The 19956-nt window shown below is 42.7% G+C and overlaps 1 protein-coding gene and 1 long non-coding RNA gene across 6 annotated transcripts; both read right to left on the bottom strand.

The window, feature by feature from the left end:
• Window positions 1-6172: 6172 nt before the first annotated feature.
• LOC127771849 (uncharacterized) lies at window positions 6173-7738 on the bottom strand. The gene is made up of 2 exons (XM_052297791.1): window positions 6910-7738; window positions 6173-6812 (listed from the first exon to the last, which is right to left on the bottom strand). Exons 1-2 carry the CDS (start codon window positions 7561-7563, stop codon window positions 6492-6494), a joined length of 975 nt encoding a protein of 324 aa, XP_052153751.1. The 5' UTR covers window positions 7564-7738; the 3' UTR covers window positions 6173-6491.
• A 1504-nt stretch (window positions 7739-9242) lies between these two features.
• Window positions 9243-12523, bottom strand: LOC127772033 (uncharacterized). Of its 5 annotated transcripts, XR_008017263.1 has the most exons (7): window positions 11836-12523; window positions 11510-11751; window positions 11265-11417; window positions 11022-11173; window positions 10075-10119; window positions 9777-9877; window positions 9243-9559 (listed from the first exon to the last, which is right to left on the bottom strand). It is a non-coding gene; the product is annotated as an uncharacterized LOC127772033 (long non-coding RNA). The 5 variants fall into 5 exon arrangements; XR_008017264.1 differs by having other exon boundaries at window positions 10075-11173; XR_008017262.1 differs by lacking the exon at window positions 10075-10119.
• Between the last annotated feature and the right edge of the window lie 7433 nt (window positions 12524-19956).

Genomic DNA, 19956 nt, shown 5'->3' with positions numbered 1-19956 from the left:
ATAGAAAATACGATCTCAAGAAAAAAGAAATGATGTTCTTGATTTGTACAGTCAAATATAAAGGTGTTAAATTATTGATTTGTTATAAAAAATATCAGGATTTAATTTTTTTTAGAAAAAAAATATATTTCATATTTCGCATTAATTAAGGCGTTGCCAAACATAAAACGTCATGTAGACTCCAAAACTAATATCTAGCTTATGATTTATTAAATTATATATTGTTTATAGAAAACAAATCACCCTATAACTATAGAACATCAAATCAATGTTTTAACACTTCAATCTAGAACATGTGTGCGCTTTGCACTATGGGACAGGGAGAGAATTAGTAGAAGATTTGTGAGTGTGACCGAAATACTCTATTGTATATTACTCCGTACTATATTTTTATTTCTTTGTAAAATATATAGTTTAAGAAAATAATAATAATAATAATAAATATGGTTATTGTAGATCATTTATATTGCCCGAAACTTCAATGAAGTAAATATAAATAGGACACCATTTAACTGAAACCCTATAGAAATTTTGCAAATTATAAACCTTCAGATTGCTTAAATTTTATAATGAACAACCAAACAATAAAACCCTTGTCCTTCTTCTCAATCTCCTGATGCCCCCTCGCGCTGCCTACGCTCACTAGCACCCAATCTGCACCGCCTCCACCACCGCAGTCCGGACTCGCTGGCTGGCTGGAAGGGCTCAACGGTGCCGTTGAGGCCCTCCAAACGGGCTCCTCTCCCTTCCTCTTCTTTTTCCCCAAACTGGCAGCCTCCTCCCCCCTCCCTCTCCCTACCCTGTCTCACCCCTACCCTAATTCCGAGACCCTAAACCTTAACTCCATTACTTTCATAGAGGTCCCCGAAGTTAGAAAAGGTATCGTCGGAGCTGTATGAGATTTTCTAGGATAGTTAGAACAAGAATCACAAAGCAATTTCAAAGATAAGTAATTTGCATGATTTTGATCTAAAAATCTGTACCAGTTATTTAGCCATCCCCAAAATAAATAGTAAATGGTGATGGTTCTTTTGTTTCAAAAATGGTGATGCTTCTTCGCTGTGTTTAGTTCCAAAATAATTCTTCAAACTTCCAACTTTTCCATCACATCAAAACTTTCCTACACACAAAAACTTCCAACTTTTCCATCACATCGTTCCAATTTCAACTAAACTTTCAATTTTAGTGTGAACTAAACACAACCCTTGTTGAGTTGTTGCGTGCGGAGTGTGGCACTGTGGCCACGTGGGCCCATGACCTTAATTGTTAAAGTATATACTAGGTTATATTAGGACACATTTTTAGTTGTTAAAGTTTTAAAATGTTTCATAAAATAGTCTTAGAACACTATACACCATATTGTCTCAAAATAAATAAATTCCTAGCTACGAATTTAAATGTAGGCTATGTCCAAATTCGTCTACATCCAGATTCGTAACTAGGAATTATTTTAAAATGAAGGAAGTATATATTAATGACAAGAGGAAGGGAGTATAAGAATTTAGATCGTATTGCCAATAACCAAATCCATCAATTAACTACTACATCCGTCCCAAAATAATGGTCACTTTGACTTTTTTCTTACGATGTTTGACCATTCGTTTTATTTGAAAAATTGGTCCAAATATGAAAAATGATAAGTCATACTTAAAGTGTTTTTGATAATAGAGAAAATCACAAACAAAATAAATAATAATTTTTTAATTTTTTAAATAAGACGAATGATCAAAAGTTAAATAAGACGAATGACCAACATCCCGCGTTTGTGGGGAGAATTTACTATTTGCCTCTCTACCAAAATGCTACTCCCTCCGTTCCATAATATAAGAGATTTTGAGTTTTTGTTTATACTGTTTGACCATTCGTCTTATTCAAAAAAATTTAAAATTATTATTTATTTTTTGTTACTTACTTTATTATCAAAGTACTTTAAGTACAATTTTTCGTATTCTACATTTGCACAAATTTTTTGAATAAGATGAGTGGTCAAACAGTACAAACAAAACTTAAAATCCCTTATATTATGGGACGGAGGGAGTAGTGCTCAAATACCATTCTCTCGAATTTTTATTCTCAAATATCACCTAGGGCCACATGTCAGCCTTACTTTACATTCAAATAAAAGTGAGGCTGACATGAAGACCCGAGTGGTATTTGGGAATGAATATTTGGAAGAGTGATATTTGAGCACCGGTATTTTAGTACAGTGACAAATAGTAAATTCTCACGGTGTTTGTGAGGGGGAAAAAAAGAAAAGAAACAATGGCGCATTATCACTGGGTGGTGGTCGGTATGGTTCGGTTTTGCGTTTCGATTGGCATCTTGTGCTTGGCCCATGGCCAGCCTCCCAAAGTCCAAAGCACAGATCCCCATCACTGCACGCGATCTCTAACTCCCGCCGGCCGCGGAGGGGCTTCGGGGCTTCACAGCTACGGAGCAACTTGCACGCAGGCAGACACGCACCCACACTGGACACGCACGCACACTGGACGGTGTGCGGGCGTCATGGAGAGGCACCGCCCTTTGTTGGATGGACTCATGTACCCAATAAAATTCAACCGGCATGTCATAATCTATCTATCAAAAGCACTGGTACACGTACAAACAAAGTTTTTCTTTATAAAACTCTTCCAAACAATAATCTCAACCGTTTAATTTAAATATATAAAAATCTACATGTACTCACAACATAATATGTGGTGTTGGTAAGAGTTTAGGTGCACCTAGATTTTATCTTTTGTATAATCCCAATCGATAATTTCAATTGTTGGCTCAGATTATCTACTTGATTATAGGGATAAATTAAATATTTTTTAAAATAACTTAAAATAGCTTAAAGATATGTTTTCCAAATCGTATAGAAATATAATCAGGTAATAATTATTGTCACATACTATCTTCCCAATTGATTGTAAGGATAAACTAAATATTCTTTGAAAAAACTTTAAATAGATTAAAAGTAGTGGTATAATAAGCAATATAGTTGAAAAAAAACTTTTTAGAAAACATATAATCTGAAGTAATCTAAAAAGAATAACGCATTTGAACTTTAGAAGCCATCACTAGAAATTACATCATAACTTATTATTTTTAACATGATGGCATTTTAACAGTTCAGATTACCATAGTTTCTCTACCCTACAAGAATAGTTGTTTCTCATGTAATTTTATACTGCACGTTACACGCTAACATTCTGTGGCAACATGCGTACTATCTAGGAATATATGGAGACAATAGCCCTATAGAGAGTGGAGTATAAATGTTTGCTCGCTGCTTACATTTATTTGCAACACACCACTTCAAGGCTACAGCAGAGCAGGGTGTATCCAACCCACACCTAGCATCCTTAAGGTGAGTTTGAGGAGGAGGAGAATAAGAAAATTAGTAAGATAAGCAAAACGAGGTGAGCCATTAGCATATAATTAATTACGTATTAACTATTTTAAATTTTGAAAATAGATTAATATGATTTTTTAAAATAACTTTCCTATAGAAATTTTTTGCAAAAAACATACTGTTTAGTTTGGGAAGCGTGCGCGCGAAATACGATGTCCTTTCTCACCCTATGTCACCAGAACCAATGCTCCCTTGGACCATTCCCCAAAATATTGGTCCTTCCACAAGCAGATTAATAGGGTGCTAGGCTAAGCACTCAAAAACCAATAACATGACCATGCCTGACGACCCCCCTTATGGGCAACCTAATGGGTTTTAATAATATAAGTATCGTATAATTATGTATAGTACATCCCTAATAATTTTAGTCAATTATATTTTCTTTTCTTGCTAGCTATTTCGATAAAGAATAATTTAGAGTGAATAATACTTTAGGTGATTTATTATTGTCAAAGTTTCACTTTGAATTATAATATGTTTGAAGTTTTTACTTTGGACAAAAATCTATTATTGTCAAAGTGATAACTAAACGTAGCTATACTTTAGATTTATTATTGTCAAAGTTTTTACATTGGACCATCCTTTGTGTAATTGTGTTCCTTGCCTTTAACCTACTTTGCTGCCACTCACTCCTTGATTTCATTAGCTCACCAGCAAGTAAACACACCAGTCAAACACTCTATCTTGACCATCCAACACCTTGATTTTATTTTTTTGGCTCCTTTTCTCCCACCAAAGTCATGTGAGCTGAGAAAAATCACTTGATTGTGAGCTCACAGGCAATAACTACAGCAGTGAGCTGCCTTTTGACTTGATTTTGTGAGTTCGAGCTTAGAAACAGGGCAACATATCATATGCACACAGGCCCTCACGTGTACACACGTGCACACCAACTAAAAAATGTCATAAAAAAAATCTAGAAAAAATCATACACATACTTTCAATTGTATTACACCTAGGGTTAAAATCTTAACGTCAAATTCATTATATTTTAGCCGTAACAAAAAAAAACAAAAAATCTGACAGTTTTAAGGTTGCAATTTTGTCAGAATTTTATCTTTTTTGTTATTCTCTATGTAGAATGAATTTGAAGATGCGACTTTGCACGTAGATGTAATACTATTGAAAGTACATGTATGAATTTTCCTAGAAATTTTTGTGATAATTTTTAGTTGGTGTACACGGTGTGTACACGCGAGGGCCTGTGTGCATAGGATACGCTCCCTAGGAACAGATCCGAGAGAAGAAATCCTAGTTATGTTCTTGCACGGGTTGATCCATGGCACCATCTCAATGAAGAAAAAACCAGTAGGAAGAGGAGAGATGGAGAAGAAAACTAGTCCAGTTTGAATCTTTTGTAAAACCACCTAATCCAAACCGAAACTTGGATAAAAATTACAGTCCAAAGTGCAATTCACTCAATAATTTATGATCCGATTTGTCTCCTTTTTACCTCACTTATAAAATTATATCACCTTAGTTTTGCCTTTAGATGATCAATATATGTTTGATCTAAATTGTTATAGAGCACACCATCTCAATTATTTATAGTTTTTTAAATGATTGTTCAAAGATGCAAATAACTATACAAAGCCAAAATTATCTAACATTCTACTTCCATCATTATTCCACAATATTATCGTATGAATACACATGGTTTCATCTAGTATAGCTACGTTTTTTAGCTACAAAACCAAATCTATCTTACAATCTTACATTCTGTAACACACTGGTTTCATCTAGTACAATCAAAAAGAGCAACACAATTAACAAGCTAGTTTAGTTATCACTTTAATTTTCAAGCATCCAAGGATCGACATCGATGTCTGTTTACACCCAAATTTGGCACCTAGAGATAAAATAGGGAAAATTGTCAAAGTTTGGAAGTCTGCTGGTTTCCTCTGATTGGGAGTGTTGGCCGGTCAGACCGCCGAGTGAGGGCCGGTCAGACCGGCGGTGTGTGGCCGGTCAGACAGGCAGAGTCCGAGTCCGGATCTGTTTTCGTCAAATCTTGGGTTTCCTTGCTCGGGAAGGCATGTTTCAGGTTTCCTTTGGATTCTATCCTGAGTTGGACGTGGAGGAGGGCCTGTAGAGGACAAGACCAACCCCTATATAAGGGACATGGTCGGTTCAATTGTAACTATCCAATCTACAATCAATCAATCGAATCGTTTTTCATATTGATTTTATTTTTCTCTTAGTTTATCCATCTTTGTCGATTTGCGCCGTAAATCGTCCACCGCCGTTGCGAGAGTGCGACACCTCTTCGTAGGTTTGTCCTGAAAACCTTTCGTTTTGCCCACGAGACGGGTAGTTATCTAGAATCGGCTCCACTAGCCGGTTTAGTTATCAAAACCCATCTTGGTTTAGCTTTTGCTAGATTGAGGTAGTTGGCGACTCTAGGATCACGCAAGGCGTTAGGTGCTACGATCGTGCTTATCAACTTATCAAAAAAGTTGCCAATAATGTCTAATTAAATGGGCCAATGAGGAAGAGGTACGATAGATTGGGGGAAAAACAGCTATACACATATGACATATACTAGATCAGGTATGCGTTATCCACCAGCAAATATAAAACTCGGCTACGTGTCAATGGGGGAAAAATTAGACCCACATCCACGCCCATTGAGCATAACGTGTACGTATGCAATGTAGATATCACGTTAGATGGATACCAAATCAACGTACCGCGTAGACACTACATCAACCAAAACCACCTCGTAATAAACCACTGAGAAGGTCTCTGTATCCGGTGGACAAGAATCAGACTAGGCGACTCGGCTTATAGTTGAGAGAGGCAAAATAAACTCTTGCTATATTAAAACAGGTAGGAAAAACTGCACCGAAGATCTCTCAACTTTTCATTGGGATACAAAATCGTCCTCGAACCGCAGAACCATATATGTTGGATCCCTTAACTATATAAAACCGGTCACCCGGGATCCTTTGGTGGTTTTGACCTCGGTTTTGGTCTACGTGACGGCTGAGTCAGCGTGGGACTCACGTGGGCCCCACATGTCAGGTGTCCACGTCGTCTCTCCTTTTCTCTCTCTCACTTCTCTCCTCTTGTGCAGGCCATGTCGTGACGAGCGTCAAGCGCCGCGGCCACCACCACGGCGAACTGTGGCAGCGAGGGGCAGGCGCAGCGGAGCGGGACGGTGAGGTTGTCGCCGGCGACGAGGCCAATGGCTGGTGCTGCTGCTAGTCGCCGTCTCCTTCGTAGGCAACTTCCCGGCCGGAGCACGACGAGCCTCCCGCTGGGCCTCGCCAAGAACGACGGCGCCATCAGGAATGGAGATAATCGGCATCCCGACGACGAGCACCAAAATAACAAAATAATCGGCAAAATAATCGACGATCCACATGCTGGGCGCCAGCTGCCACATCACGATGTACTGCGCCGACGACGCCACCTGCACGCACCACCAACAACCAACCAACCATAAGCAAACCAAACCAAGCTTCGCATAGACGACGAAGACGAAGCAGAGAACATGATCAAGAACATACATGGCGGGGGGAGGATGGGGACGGGGGAGAGCGGGCAAGCGAGGACGGAGAGTAGCACGCGGTGGTCGGCGCCCGGGGGGGGGGGGGGGGGGGGTGTCTTCCCCGGCGCCAGAGAGCAAGCGTGCCACCCGGTGCAGCGCCGCCTGCAGTCCCGACTTCTGCCGTGCCGCCTCCTCCTACCCGAGGTGTTCGGCCATGGGCGTGCCCGGGAACTCGGCCTCTACCTTCCTGGCCTTGGCGGCCGCGGCGGCCAGCGACCTCGAGGAGGCGACATCCAGGGCGAGGAGCTCGCCCATCTCCTTCCGCTTCGCGGAGCGGACGCAGCGGCGGCGTCCACCTCGGACGGCGTAGCGGCAGAGTGTGGCGGGGACGCGGACGGCCGCGAGGACGACGAGCTCGACGACGTTGAAGGGAAAGCAGCAGCAAACCGCGGACGGCGCCTTCCTCCTCATACGCCCTCGCCGCCGGCCTCTCCGCGCCCTCACCGCCGGCCTCTCCCGCGCCGTCGCAGCCAGAGGAGCCATCCCCTCCCCGCCACTGCCGCCGCCGGAGAGGCCACCCCCGCCGCCAACGCCGACGATGAGGTCCGTGCCCGGAGCCGCCGATGACGACAAGGCCGAGCGGCGCAGAATCGTCGGCGCCGCCTCTCCCCATCCGCAACCGCGTTTGCCCACCGCCGCCGCCGCTCTCTTCCGCCGACGCCGCCTCTCCGCAGCCGTGCTCGCCTAGTCGCCCAGAGAAGACTAGTAATATGCCCGTGCTAAACGCTACGGTGTAACTCTAAACGCTATGGTTTAACTCTATTTGTCTTTAATAATTTTTAAAATTTTCATGTTAGCAAAAAATATTACTATATGAACTATACATTTGAGCTTTAATTCAATTTACTTCGTACATCAAATATATTTAACATAAAGTATAATAATATGATATACCAATTGATGCAGATATATAATGCATATATCTGTGCCCCATGTCATAATGCATAATAATATTATATTAAAGATATATGATAATGCGCATATATGTGTCTTAAGTCATAATGCATAATAATATGATATATAATGCATATATCCGTGACACGCAAAATAATTTACAATGGCGTTGATATCAATATTTATTCATCTCACAAGCGTCATTTCTGTATGTGGTGTGCTTGTGTGTATATATCTGCGTCATTATAACGCATCACTAGTGGGTGATATTTTTTTATATAATATAGTGCATTTTCATATTATAATTATTTTTCTATTACATGCCCATGCTAATGCTATGGGGTGACATTTGATAACTCAAATTGAAAAAGATATAACATCATAGTGACTTGTGCTCCTTCTTTGGGGTGCACTTCTTTTTTAGGCTTTGCCAAAATCCTTGTCTTTTTCTCGACACCCTTCTTGATAATGCAACATAAAGTTGCCCATGCGAGAATACAGGCTCTGGAAGATAGATACCGATATTTGGGATGGTTTGTCCCTGTGATTTATTAATTGTCATTGCGAAACTTAGATGTATTGGAAATTGCTTTCTCTTAAACTTGAAAGAAAGGGAAATATCATCTGAAGGAGATAGAGGGATCCTTGGTATGAACACCCTTTTTCGTGCATGATGTCCACCAACAATTTCAGCATCAATTGCATTGTCTTGGAATGCCCTGATCATTAATCTTGTTCCATTGCATAATCCATTGTTAGGATCAAGGTTGCGGAGGAGAATAGCATGGCAAGGTCAACTTTCAGCTCATGTGGAGGGAGGCCATTTGGAGTTATCGTGTTAAGAAAATCCAAAGGGTAGTTATTTTGGGAATCATCATCGACAGAATCAAAGCTATGGTAAATCTTTTCCTCGCCAGGAAACCTGTCGATCATCTTCCTGTTCAGCTTATCCACGAAATCATTTTCTGTTGAGAGAATGGCCCATGTGCTCATATATTCCACGGAGGTCGTATATCTCTCATCATTAAGTGAGGGGAACACATATTCACATATTCAATCAGTGCGTTCACTGAATCTTCAATGTTTGCATAACCAATGACAATTTCATCAGGCAGACGGACATAATCATCTTCGATCGTGTTTTCCGTCCCGTTAACACCGCTGATATCAGCACGATATGACTCGTATTGACCTCGGTTCATTGATTAATTGCAGTTGGGTCTATAAAATTTCGCAGAGTTTTCACATTGAACATGTGGGGACCTATACTAACACTAGTAATCGTGCACGTGCAATGCACGTTTCCTATATTAACTATAGTAATCATATAAAAACACTTCAAATTTCTTGCATTTTCCTGTAATATATGTCAGGCAAAATATACAACATACTAAAAAGTTTAAGAACTATATGTACTATAATGTAACTTAACATACTCCTTTAAACAATAAAAAAATGCAAAGCAGCTAACAATACCAAACATATAATTTGTCATAGCTTGATAAACACTTGAAAAGCTCAAAGCAAGATATTTGTATTTATGGTATTGAATTAAACCCCACAGCCTACAATATCTTATCAGGAAAAAAGACTCAGATCTTCACCAACAATACTTCAAATATATCCCTCATGGCCAGCAACTAAAAATAGCATTTACATGATCACCAATGAGGTGTATACAGCTCCTGCCGTGAGTCCACAGAAGTTCACGTGATCTACAAAACACAAATTTACATCCATTTCACTTGTAAGAAATGGTCATCACATATAATTTCAAAAAGAATATTGTCTATAGTTGCCTTAATTGAAGTAAAAAAGTAGATAGCAAATGTGAACATTCCAGAAACACTAACATTTGTCAAAACGCCTCTATATTTTCCTTGACCACAATATTTAATCTAAAGTGGTCATATTGCTAAACTATGCACACACCTGCAGTTGAAGTGGCAGCCACGAAAGGATCTACCAATCTTAAAATCTGGAGACCAATATCTTTCATGGAATTCCCACAAGGAAAGGGTTCCACTATTAGACTGGAAAAAGGGAAACATATCAAATCATGGAAAAGGCATAATCTGAAATTGGAATAGTGTATATCTTTTTAAGATTTAATTTAATCCTGGAGTCCACACTTTTTTCGTGAAGCTACAAATAAATAATATATCCACAATGGTGATGAAAAGGATTTAAAACATGGATAGTAGCACTGGATTAAAAACATGAAAAGCACCTTACAATCCAAAAGCTTGAGAAGACATTAGCATCAGGCATCTTCCTAAGAAACCAAATGCTCTTTTAGCCACATCAAATTTTTCAAGCAAACTACGTATGTCCAAATAAAAAGAAATAACAAACCGTCCAAGCAAGCATATGCTGATGGATAAAATTTATGAATTACATCATTAGTAATTAGAAGTCATCAGCACAAAGCAAATATTCAAACTTCCCAAAAACAATGCAAATTATCAGAGGAGAAACATCAAAATCCATGCTTATAACTTGTAGAATATACACTGGATTCAACTGATGCACTTTTTAAGGAAATGAAGCCATAATTCCATTGTCCTGAGCTCCAAAATTGATCATTGGTATATACAAAGGGGATATTCACTTATATTTAAGTCTGCTAGAATAAAACTCTCTTGACCTATGGAGTTATATGTGCATACATACAAACTGAAAGAGACGCTTACATTTAAGCTTGAGGACATTTCAACCTGATAGGCTCATGTCAAACCAACCGTTGAAACAAATCCGAAATTAAGTGATTACCAGCTAGAGTGACAGCTAAAAGCAAGCTCAACATTGCAATGGGGAAATTGTGATTAGGGAAATCTTGCCCGTGATTGCAATTTCGGAACAAAATTTTCAAAATTTTGCCCCCTCTCCACCGGCAAGCATATATCTCACCCGAAATTTCTCCCTTTTTCATGTTTTTGTGAATTTGGTCAAAGCTTATTCTAAATCATTCAAAATTCATCAATTTTTCAAATAAATTCAGTGATTTTGGTTCTTTCGCCCCCTCCCCCCACGGAAAAAACCCCAATTTCTAGAATGCAAACCCTGAATATTGCAGTAAAACTGCAGTGAAATACTTGGTGCACAAATGTCATTACGGGTGGCACCGCTTCAGGTTTTTTTTTTTCTTTTGCAAAAAATTTGAGAGCATTACATCACCTGTGGCAGTTGTAGATTGATGCATCCTTCCGCTGCTTGTACTCATGGTTCTGTTGAACCTTAGCTTGCTACTGCTTACAATTGAGCAAAGCGTACCTCATCCGAGCTTGCTATCTTCTTTAACTCGAGAGCACTTAAATTAGTGGTATTCCCTACGGTGTTTGCCAGTAAATTAGAATTAGTTAACTCAAACAGTACATGATATATAGTGAAGAAATCACAAGCTTAAAAGCTGTTACATACCATCGATCTGTATAAATTAATTTCAGAGATATACAATTAGCAATTAACTGGCAGCGGCATAATAGCTTTGCAAAAGAAGCGAACATGATGTGTATTATTTACTTGTCACTGCAAGCGATGGTGATGTAAAGCTTCCTGCATTACCGGGCCGAGCTGCAAAGGTGAGTCGTGATAAACTTTATTACATTCAGATCACAAATGTTGATTAATATTTTTTTGAGCATTCAATTGATCCAGAGTACTACCTAATGTAGATCGAACCACTATACATGAATATTGTCAGAACCATTATCAATGTTTGTCGTTGATGAAATCCCACTGATGGATCTGAGCAACCAAAACATCACATCAGCATTTGCATGTTCCTAGCAAGGCCGAGGAACCAATCATGAGTTTGTTCTGCGTATTGTATTCATGCAGAACATATGCGCCAAGCAGAACCTGAACCCGGACAGGTCGCCTTCAATCTCCCTCAAAATTTGTAAAGCTAGAAGGAACAAGAAAAGGGATTGCGATGAACAAGAGTTGTAGCCAATCGTTGTAGTTACAGGACAGATCGGTGGAGGAAGACCTTGGGGGTGCATGTAGCGACGCAACTCCTCGCTTGCGGCGGCAGGAAAGGGACCACTTGCGTTCCGGTATTTGCGCGACGAGTGCGGCCGCAACGGCGAATTGCCTCTCGCTCGTGGCGGCACCAGGGGCTCCGACCTCGCCTTCGTGTATCGGTGTGCGACTAAGGATGACCGAGCTACGGTGGAGTGTACGGTGAGGCGCTGGAGTGGAGGAAGGCTCTCGCCGGCGCAAGTGGAGGATGTTGGATCGGTTGAGTGTATTCAAGCGCTGGCGGGGGCAGGCCGCGGTTGGGGAAGACCTCGACTTCGTCGGGGGCAGAGGTGGACTTCGGCGGCCACCGCGGATGGGGAAGAACTCGGCTCCAGCGGCAACTGGGGACGACGTCGGCTCCAGGGAAGACCACGGCTCCGGCGGTGGCTGGGGATGACCTAATCTCCGGCTTGGGCAGCGGGGGTGGCAGAGGAAGGGGACGACCTCGTTGCCCCGTCGCGAGGAGGAGGGAGGATGCGCACGGAGCGAGGAGACGGCGGGGATTCGTGGGTGTGGAGGAGAAGCGAGGAGGCGCGGGGATTCGCCGGGCAGCGAGGAGGAGCGAGGAGGCAGCGGGGGAGGAGGGAGGAGCGAGGAGGCGGGGGCGATTTGGGGGGCGAAGTTGTCGCGGCGGGGAGGAGCGAGGGGGCGGAGGAGGCGGTGGGGATTTGTGCGGCGTAGTCATCGCTTGATTTCTGAATATGTGGAATCGCTCATCGCTGTGCACAGTTAGGAGGATAATGGACGTATGAGATTAGATCAGATGGCGGATGGACGGTAGAGATTGATCCAGGTGATTTCACCAGTAGGATTGGAGAGGTACAACTCCTCCTTTTTATATATTAGTATAGATATAACCTTGTGGTCACCATTGTACAATAAGAGACAAGACACTGCATGCATTTAAAAACACACACAAATTAGCTCATGTAAAGATGAAAATTTACACAGTATCATTCACTGTACACTAATCATATCTTACTATAAAGTTATTCCCCACTAATTCCTTAAGCTTAACATGCAAAGATGCCACATCATCATCCACTAATAAGATGGCACATCATTATCCACTAACAATCATCACATTTAAACATCAAGCAAACATGATATCTTTATAGTTTTTATAATTTAAAAGCTTTTTAAATACAAACATGTTAAATTATTATCTAACATAATTCACATAATGTTCCAATGTATTTCTTTATTATGTTTTATGATATCCTATATACTTATATAGCTCATCCTCACTTAGTTATTGCTTAAATGATTAATATATGGTTCGAATTATATTTTTCAATTTTTCCTCTAATTAAGTCATATCATCAATTGTTTTTAGAATTTAGATGATTAATCTACGGTCCAAACTATCTCCCTACTTTTCTTCTTCCATAAAGTCATACCACCTTATTTTTTACGTTTGAATCACCATTCTGCATACTATTTAAATTTAAATTATTATAAATCACATTAATTTACTTAATCTGATGTTATTTAGCTATCTTACACGTTATTTTTTTATTGTTATCATACTAATTCCCGCAATAATGCGTGGGGTTTCACCTAGTAAATTAAAGAACTGTACCCTATAGCAAAGGAACAAAGTGGTCAAACTTGGGTTCATGGAGAATTTCCTTTAATCAACTGGAAGAAAATTAACACTCTTTGTGGCCGCAATGTTCATATTTTATAGCAAAATAAATTTCCATATTAATTCCAAGTGTGATTGAACCCAAATTCCCAAAAAGGACTTCTGTAGCATAACTGTTCATAAGAGGTACGGTGTTTCCTATAGCCTGACACAAAGATCAAATTAAAATACACTTAGAAAAAGGATCAACACAAACATGAATAATGTGAGCAAGGTTGATATTTTTATTTTACCTTTCTCTTTGCATATAAGATCACAAAAGCTTCAACCATGCAGAAGTGGCTTTTTTAAATCGCAACACATTACACATGAGTTAATTGATATGACATCTACCATGTTAATTCACACACACCGCACGTGTATTGTTATATCCAAGGACTTTAGTATTTTTCTAGAGGAAAGTACTTTTGTATTTTAATGAAAGCTAGGCTTGAATATATGCTTTTGGCATGATATGAATTTATGTTCATACTTTTCATTCAGTAAGCCCTTTTCCTGCTGCATTGTGCCCCGTACTGTTCAGTTTTTAGATATATCCATTAATTGTATATGAGAGACAACTAAAGGAATCAGTATATATATTTGGTATATATATATATATATATATATATATATATATATATATATATATATATATATATATATATATATATATATATATATATATATATATATATATTTGTGCACGCTGCATTGCTAGTGGTCATAATAAACCATAAACCATGATGAAGACCATAATGAATACTTGCAATGGTTGGCGGTAGAAAATAGTACTGATTCATAAAGCATAACTTCAGCACTATAGGTTTCAATAGAGGCTGATTTATATCACGGAATAAATCAATTGGCAGAGTAAAAACCTTTGTTTTTTAAGGAGTAAAAATATTGGTAAACTGCTTTTACCTTCAATTCAGGTCATGAACCGAGGACATGGACTGGAAACAGCAGGATATGCACACTGTGGAGATTATGGTTACCCCATATCTACATGGCGGTTACATTCCAGCTGGATATATGGTACCAAATATAGATAAAATATCTTTATGAGGACTCGGGTTAGATTCTAAACTTGTATGTCAAGAAAATACCCGGCATCCTAGTTGGTTACGATTGTATTTTATCTGTAATCTTCCGTTAGGATATGGACTGTACTTTGTAATACGGATCCCTTCCCCTATATAAGGAGGGGTCCGGGTTCCTCTCGGGACGATTCTTTTTCTCCCAATCATACAATCAATAACACACTCGGCGGAATCATCCCCGGACAGGAGTAGGGTATTACTTCTTAAATAAGAAGGCATGAACCTGTATAAAATTCCTTGTCTCCAAACCCATTCACTTTCCTAGCTTGATAGCCACCCCCTTTTATTATTGCCGAAATCTTGTTTCGACAGTTGGCGCGCCAGGTAGGGGTAGCGTCAAGTTCTCGCCGACTAAGTGCGATGGGTTTCGTTTCTGGCATCGACGACTTCGCCTTTCCTCCCGGGCAGGCGTTCCGGTTCGGCAGCCTCAACTTCATCACCAACGACTTTGGCAAGATCTCTCTCCTTAACTCGGATTCAAACCAGTCGGGGAGAGACCAGGTCCCCGTGCCGTTTGGTATTTCGAACTCGGCCGAGGCCTACTCCAAGATCATCTCTCCCGAGTCGACTTCAAACCACTCAGATGAGATCCAATCTACTCATCCGCGACCAGATCAAGACGACGGGTCCTATCCCTCAATCCTGATGAAACTTCCTGATGATTTGGCCGCTGTCTTCCCCGCCGAGACATTTCCCACTCGAAGATCTAGGCGAGCTCCGGCTTCGGCCCCGATCCAATCTAGATCCAGAGAGGTTGGCGTTATACTCCAACCTCTTGGGACAGTCTCGACGGAAGAGTTGGATAGTTACCTTAGCTCTCCCGGCGTCAGTTCTCGACCAACCGAGATCCTCGACTACGATGATCTCGGCTACCACTACGACCACGGCGACCTCGACAACTTCGACGACAGCTATGAGGACAACTACACGCCCCTCTTCTTCGGCGTATTCATGGCTGACAACGAAACGGAGGAACAGCGCCAAGCCCGAGAAGCGGACCAAGATCGCACACGGCAAGAAGCTGAACGTCGCCGACTGGAGGAAGAGCGACAGCGACAGGAGCGAGAACGACTACAGCGTGAGCAACAAGATCGCGAACGGATTGCAAAGGAGGCTGAAGATCGACGGCAACGCGCCTTGGAATCTGGGCGCCGAGCGAGAGAGCTCATTGGGCAACAAGACGTCGATGGAACAGCGGTCTTTCGCACCCCCCAGCAGAACGCAGTTGCAGCAATCACTCTCCTCGACACCCTCCTCAAGGAAGATGCGCTCAACCAAGCTGATCATGTTGTCAACATCTTGAACCAGACGAAAACCATGATCGCTGCCTCGGTTCCAGCCAACTCCGCAAGCACCCGCACCCCGACTGGTAGCCGAGTCCCTCACCTCCGATCTCATGACTATCATCAGCCAAGCCTCAGCATCATGGGCACAGGATCTAGTCGCAGGAGCAGGGGTCACGACGAACGATCTGTTCACTCGCCTCCCGAACGTCACAGGGAGCGCCGATTTGAACGGCCTCGCTCTCCACCTCACCAGCGTCCCGTCGACCTTCGCGACACGATCAACCAGCGCCGTGCAGCACGAGGTCACCGCCATTCACCAAATCGCTACGACGACGACATGGATGGAGTAGCTGCCTTCACTAATGACCTGCGTCGAGTGGATTGGCCAACCGGCTTTAAGCCGATTGGAATCGAGAAGTACGACGACACCACTAATCCGGAGTCTTGGCTCACCGTCTACGGACTCGCAATCCGCGCAGCAGGAGGAGACAACAAGGCCATGGCAAACTATCTACCTGTGGCCCTAGCGGACTCCGCCCGATCCTGGCTCCACGGACTACCCCGTGGCACGATCGGATCATGGGCGGAACTTCATGATCACTTCATCGCCAACTTCTAGGGCACCTTCGAACGCCCCGGCACACAGTTTGATCTCTACAACGTCGTTCAGAAGTCTGGAGAATCCCTTCGAGATTACATCCGACGCTTCTCCGAACAACGCAACAAGATCTCCGACATCACCGACGACGTCATCATCGCCGCCTTCACTAAAGGCATTCGCCATGAGGACCTAGTCGGCAAGTTCGGACGTAAACCCCCCAGGACGGTTAAGCAGATGTTCGAAAAAGCCAACGAGTATGCCAAAGCCGAAGATGCTATCACCGCGTCCAAACAGTCGGGCACCACTTGGAAGCCAAAGAAGGACACGCCGACTGCAGGAGGGAGTGGAAGTAACAACCACAAGGATCGCAAGCGTAAGCCCGAAGAACTTGTGGCGACCACCTCTCCATCTTCCCGACAACGTCCCCGCGTCAACACCTTCGACAAGATAATGAACTCCCAATGTCCGCATCATCCCAACTCCAACCATGTGGCCAAAGATTGCTTCGTCTACAAACAGTTCGCGGAGCAATACGTCAAGAACGCACGTAAACCTTCAGACGGAGATCAAGGCACATCAAAGAAGAAAGATGATGAAGACGATGCCCCGACTGGTTTTCAAGATCATCGCAAAGAACTTAATCACATCTTTGGTGGACCCCTGGCTTATGAGTCTAAGAGAAAACAGAAGCTGACAGAACGGGAGATCAATGCGGTTCAGCCTAACACGCCCCAATATCTTCGGTGGTCAGAGATAGCAATTAAGTTCGACCGCTCAGATCATCCCGACCGAGTGGTCCACCCGGGCCGGTACCCCCTGGTACTAGACCCAGTGGTTCGTAATGTCAAGCTCCGATGGACTCTCATCGATGGTGGCAACGCACTCAACATCCTTTTCGCTAAGACCCTGGACGATATGCAGATTCTTCGCACGGAATTAAAGCCGAGTAATGCACCCTTCCACGGTGTTATCCCAGGATTGTCAGCTACACCACTCGGCCAGATCACTCTTCCAGTTACCTTCGGCACTCGGGAGAATTTTCGCACAGAAAATGTTTGTTTCGAAGTTGCTGATTTCGAGACAGCATATCACGCTATACTTGGACGACCGGCTTTAGCTAAATTTATGGCCATCCCACACTACACCTACATGATGATGAAGATGCCTGGTCCTCGAGGAGTCATATCACTATGGAGCGGCATCAAGCAGGCCGTCACATGCGACAAAGAAAGTTGCGAGATGACCCAAACCCACGAGACTACTCTCGCCCGCGAAGAGATCCGACTGGCTGCGACCACGGCAAGTGAGGGAGAAGTGCCTGCAACCAAGCTGACGAAGACCGAAGAAAGTGATGCCAAGACGAAAAAGATTCCCTTAGATCCCTCCGATCCTGATAAGACTGCTGTAATAGGCGCTGAGTTAGATTGTAAATAGGAAAGCGCGCTCATCACCTTTCTTCAGAATAATAAAGATATTTTTACGTGGAAACCATTCGATATGCTTGGTATCCCCAGAGAGGTGATTGAGCACTCTTTACATGTTAAGGAAGACGCCAAACCCATCAAGCAACGACTTCGCCGTTTTGCACAGGACAGGAAGGATGCGATCAAGGAGGAATTAACCAAGCTGTTAGCAGCAGGCTTCATTAAGGAAGTCCTTCGTCCCAACTGGCTGGCTAACCCAGTCCTGGTTCGGAAAAAGACGGGGCAATGACGCATGTGCGTCGATTATACCGACCTCAACAAATCTTGTCCCAAAGACCCTTTTGGGTTACCTTGCATTGACCAGGTGGTTGACTCAACGGCCGGCTGCAAGTTACTTAGCTTCTTGGACTGTTACTCGGGATATCATCAGATCCGACTAAAAGAATCCGACTGCTTGAAGACCTCGTTTATTACGCCCTTTGGGGCCTACTGCTACATCACCATGCCCTTTGGATTGAAGAATGCAGGAGCGACCTATCAACGCATGATTCAAAGATGTTTTTCAACTCAGATCGGTCGCAATGTTGAAGCTTATGTTGATGATGTAGTCGTCAAGACCAAGCAGAAGGATGACCTGATTGCGGATTTAGAAGAAACTTTTACAAGCATTCGTGCTTTCAAGATGAAACTAAACCTGGAAAAGTGCATCTTCGGAGTACCGTCGGGGAAATTGCTCGGATTTATGGTATCTCAAAGAGGCATACAGGCCAACCCGGAGAAAATCAACGCCATCCTCAACATGAAACCGCCAAGCTCCTAAAAAGACGTCCAAAAGCTGACTGGTTGCATGGCGGCGCTCAGCCGGTTCGTTTCACGACTCGGCGAGCGGAGGATGCCTTTCTTCAAGCTGCTGAAGAAGACTGACAATTTCCAGTGGGGGCCCGAAGCACAGAAAGCCTTTGAAGACTTCAAGAAACTCCTCACCACTCCACCAGTTTTGGCCTCGCCCCATCCGCAAGAGCCGCTACTGTTATATGTGTTGGCGACCTCCCAGGTTGTGAGTGCGGTCCTGGTTGTCGAGCGTGAAGAGGAAGGCCATGTTCAAAAAGTCCAACGTCCAATTTATTTCGTTAGCGAGGTTTTAGCCGACTCCAAGACAAGATATTCTCAGGTTCAAAAGTTACTATATGGTGTCCTAATTACCGTCAGGAAATTATCTCACTACTTTCAAAGTCACCCGGTCATGGTAGTCGCATCGTTTCCACTCGGGGATATACTTCACAATCACGAAGCAAATAGACGGATCGCAAAGTGGGCCTTAGAGTTGATGTCTTTGGACATATCATTCAAGCCACGAACTTCGATTAAGTCACAAGCTTTAGCTGATTTCCTTGCCAAGTGGACCGAGTGCCAAGAAGACATGTCAAAGGAAAAGATGGAATATTGGACTATCCATTTTGATGGGTCGAAGAGGCTCACAGGCACTGGAGCTGGGGTCGTCTTGATTTCCCCGACTGGAGAAAGATTGAGCTATGTATTGTGGATACATTTTTCTGCGTCCCATAACATTGCGGAATACGAGGCGCTACTCCATGGATTAAGGATTGCAATCTCTTTAGGCATTCGCCGATTAATCGTCCGTGGAGACTCTCAGTTGGTTGTTAATCAAGTCATGAAAGAGTGGTCATGTCTAGATGATAATATGACCGCTTACCGACAAGAGGTACGCAAGCTGGAAGATAAATTCGATGGACTCGAGCTCACCCATGTCCTTCGACATAACAATGAGGCGGCCGATAGACTGGCCAATTTTGGTTCAAAACGGGAAGCAGCCCCTTCTGATGTGTTCGTTGAGCATCTTTATGAACCAACCGTGCCCAGAAAAGAAGCAATTGAAGCCACGGATACTCAAGGCGTAAGCATGATTGAAGCCGACTGGAGAGAACCCCTCATAAAGTTTTTGACCAAACAAGAACTCCCTCAAGACAAAAATGAAGCCGAGCGGATTTCCAGGCGCAGCAGACTTTACATTATTCATGAAGCTGAAC

Source organism: Oryza glaberrima, chromosome 4, assembly GCF_000147395.1.
Source record: "Oryza glaberrima chromosome 4, OglaRS2, whole genome shotgun sequence".
In the NCBI taxonomy this organism is placed as follows: Eukaryota; Viridiplantae; Streptophyta; class Magnoliopsida; order Poales; family Poaceae; genus Oryza; species Oryza glaberrima.
Note: the sequence above shows the minus strand (reverse complement) of the source record. Positions and strands in the feature narration are given on the sequence as shown.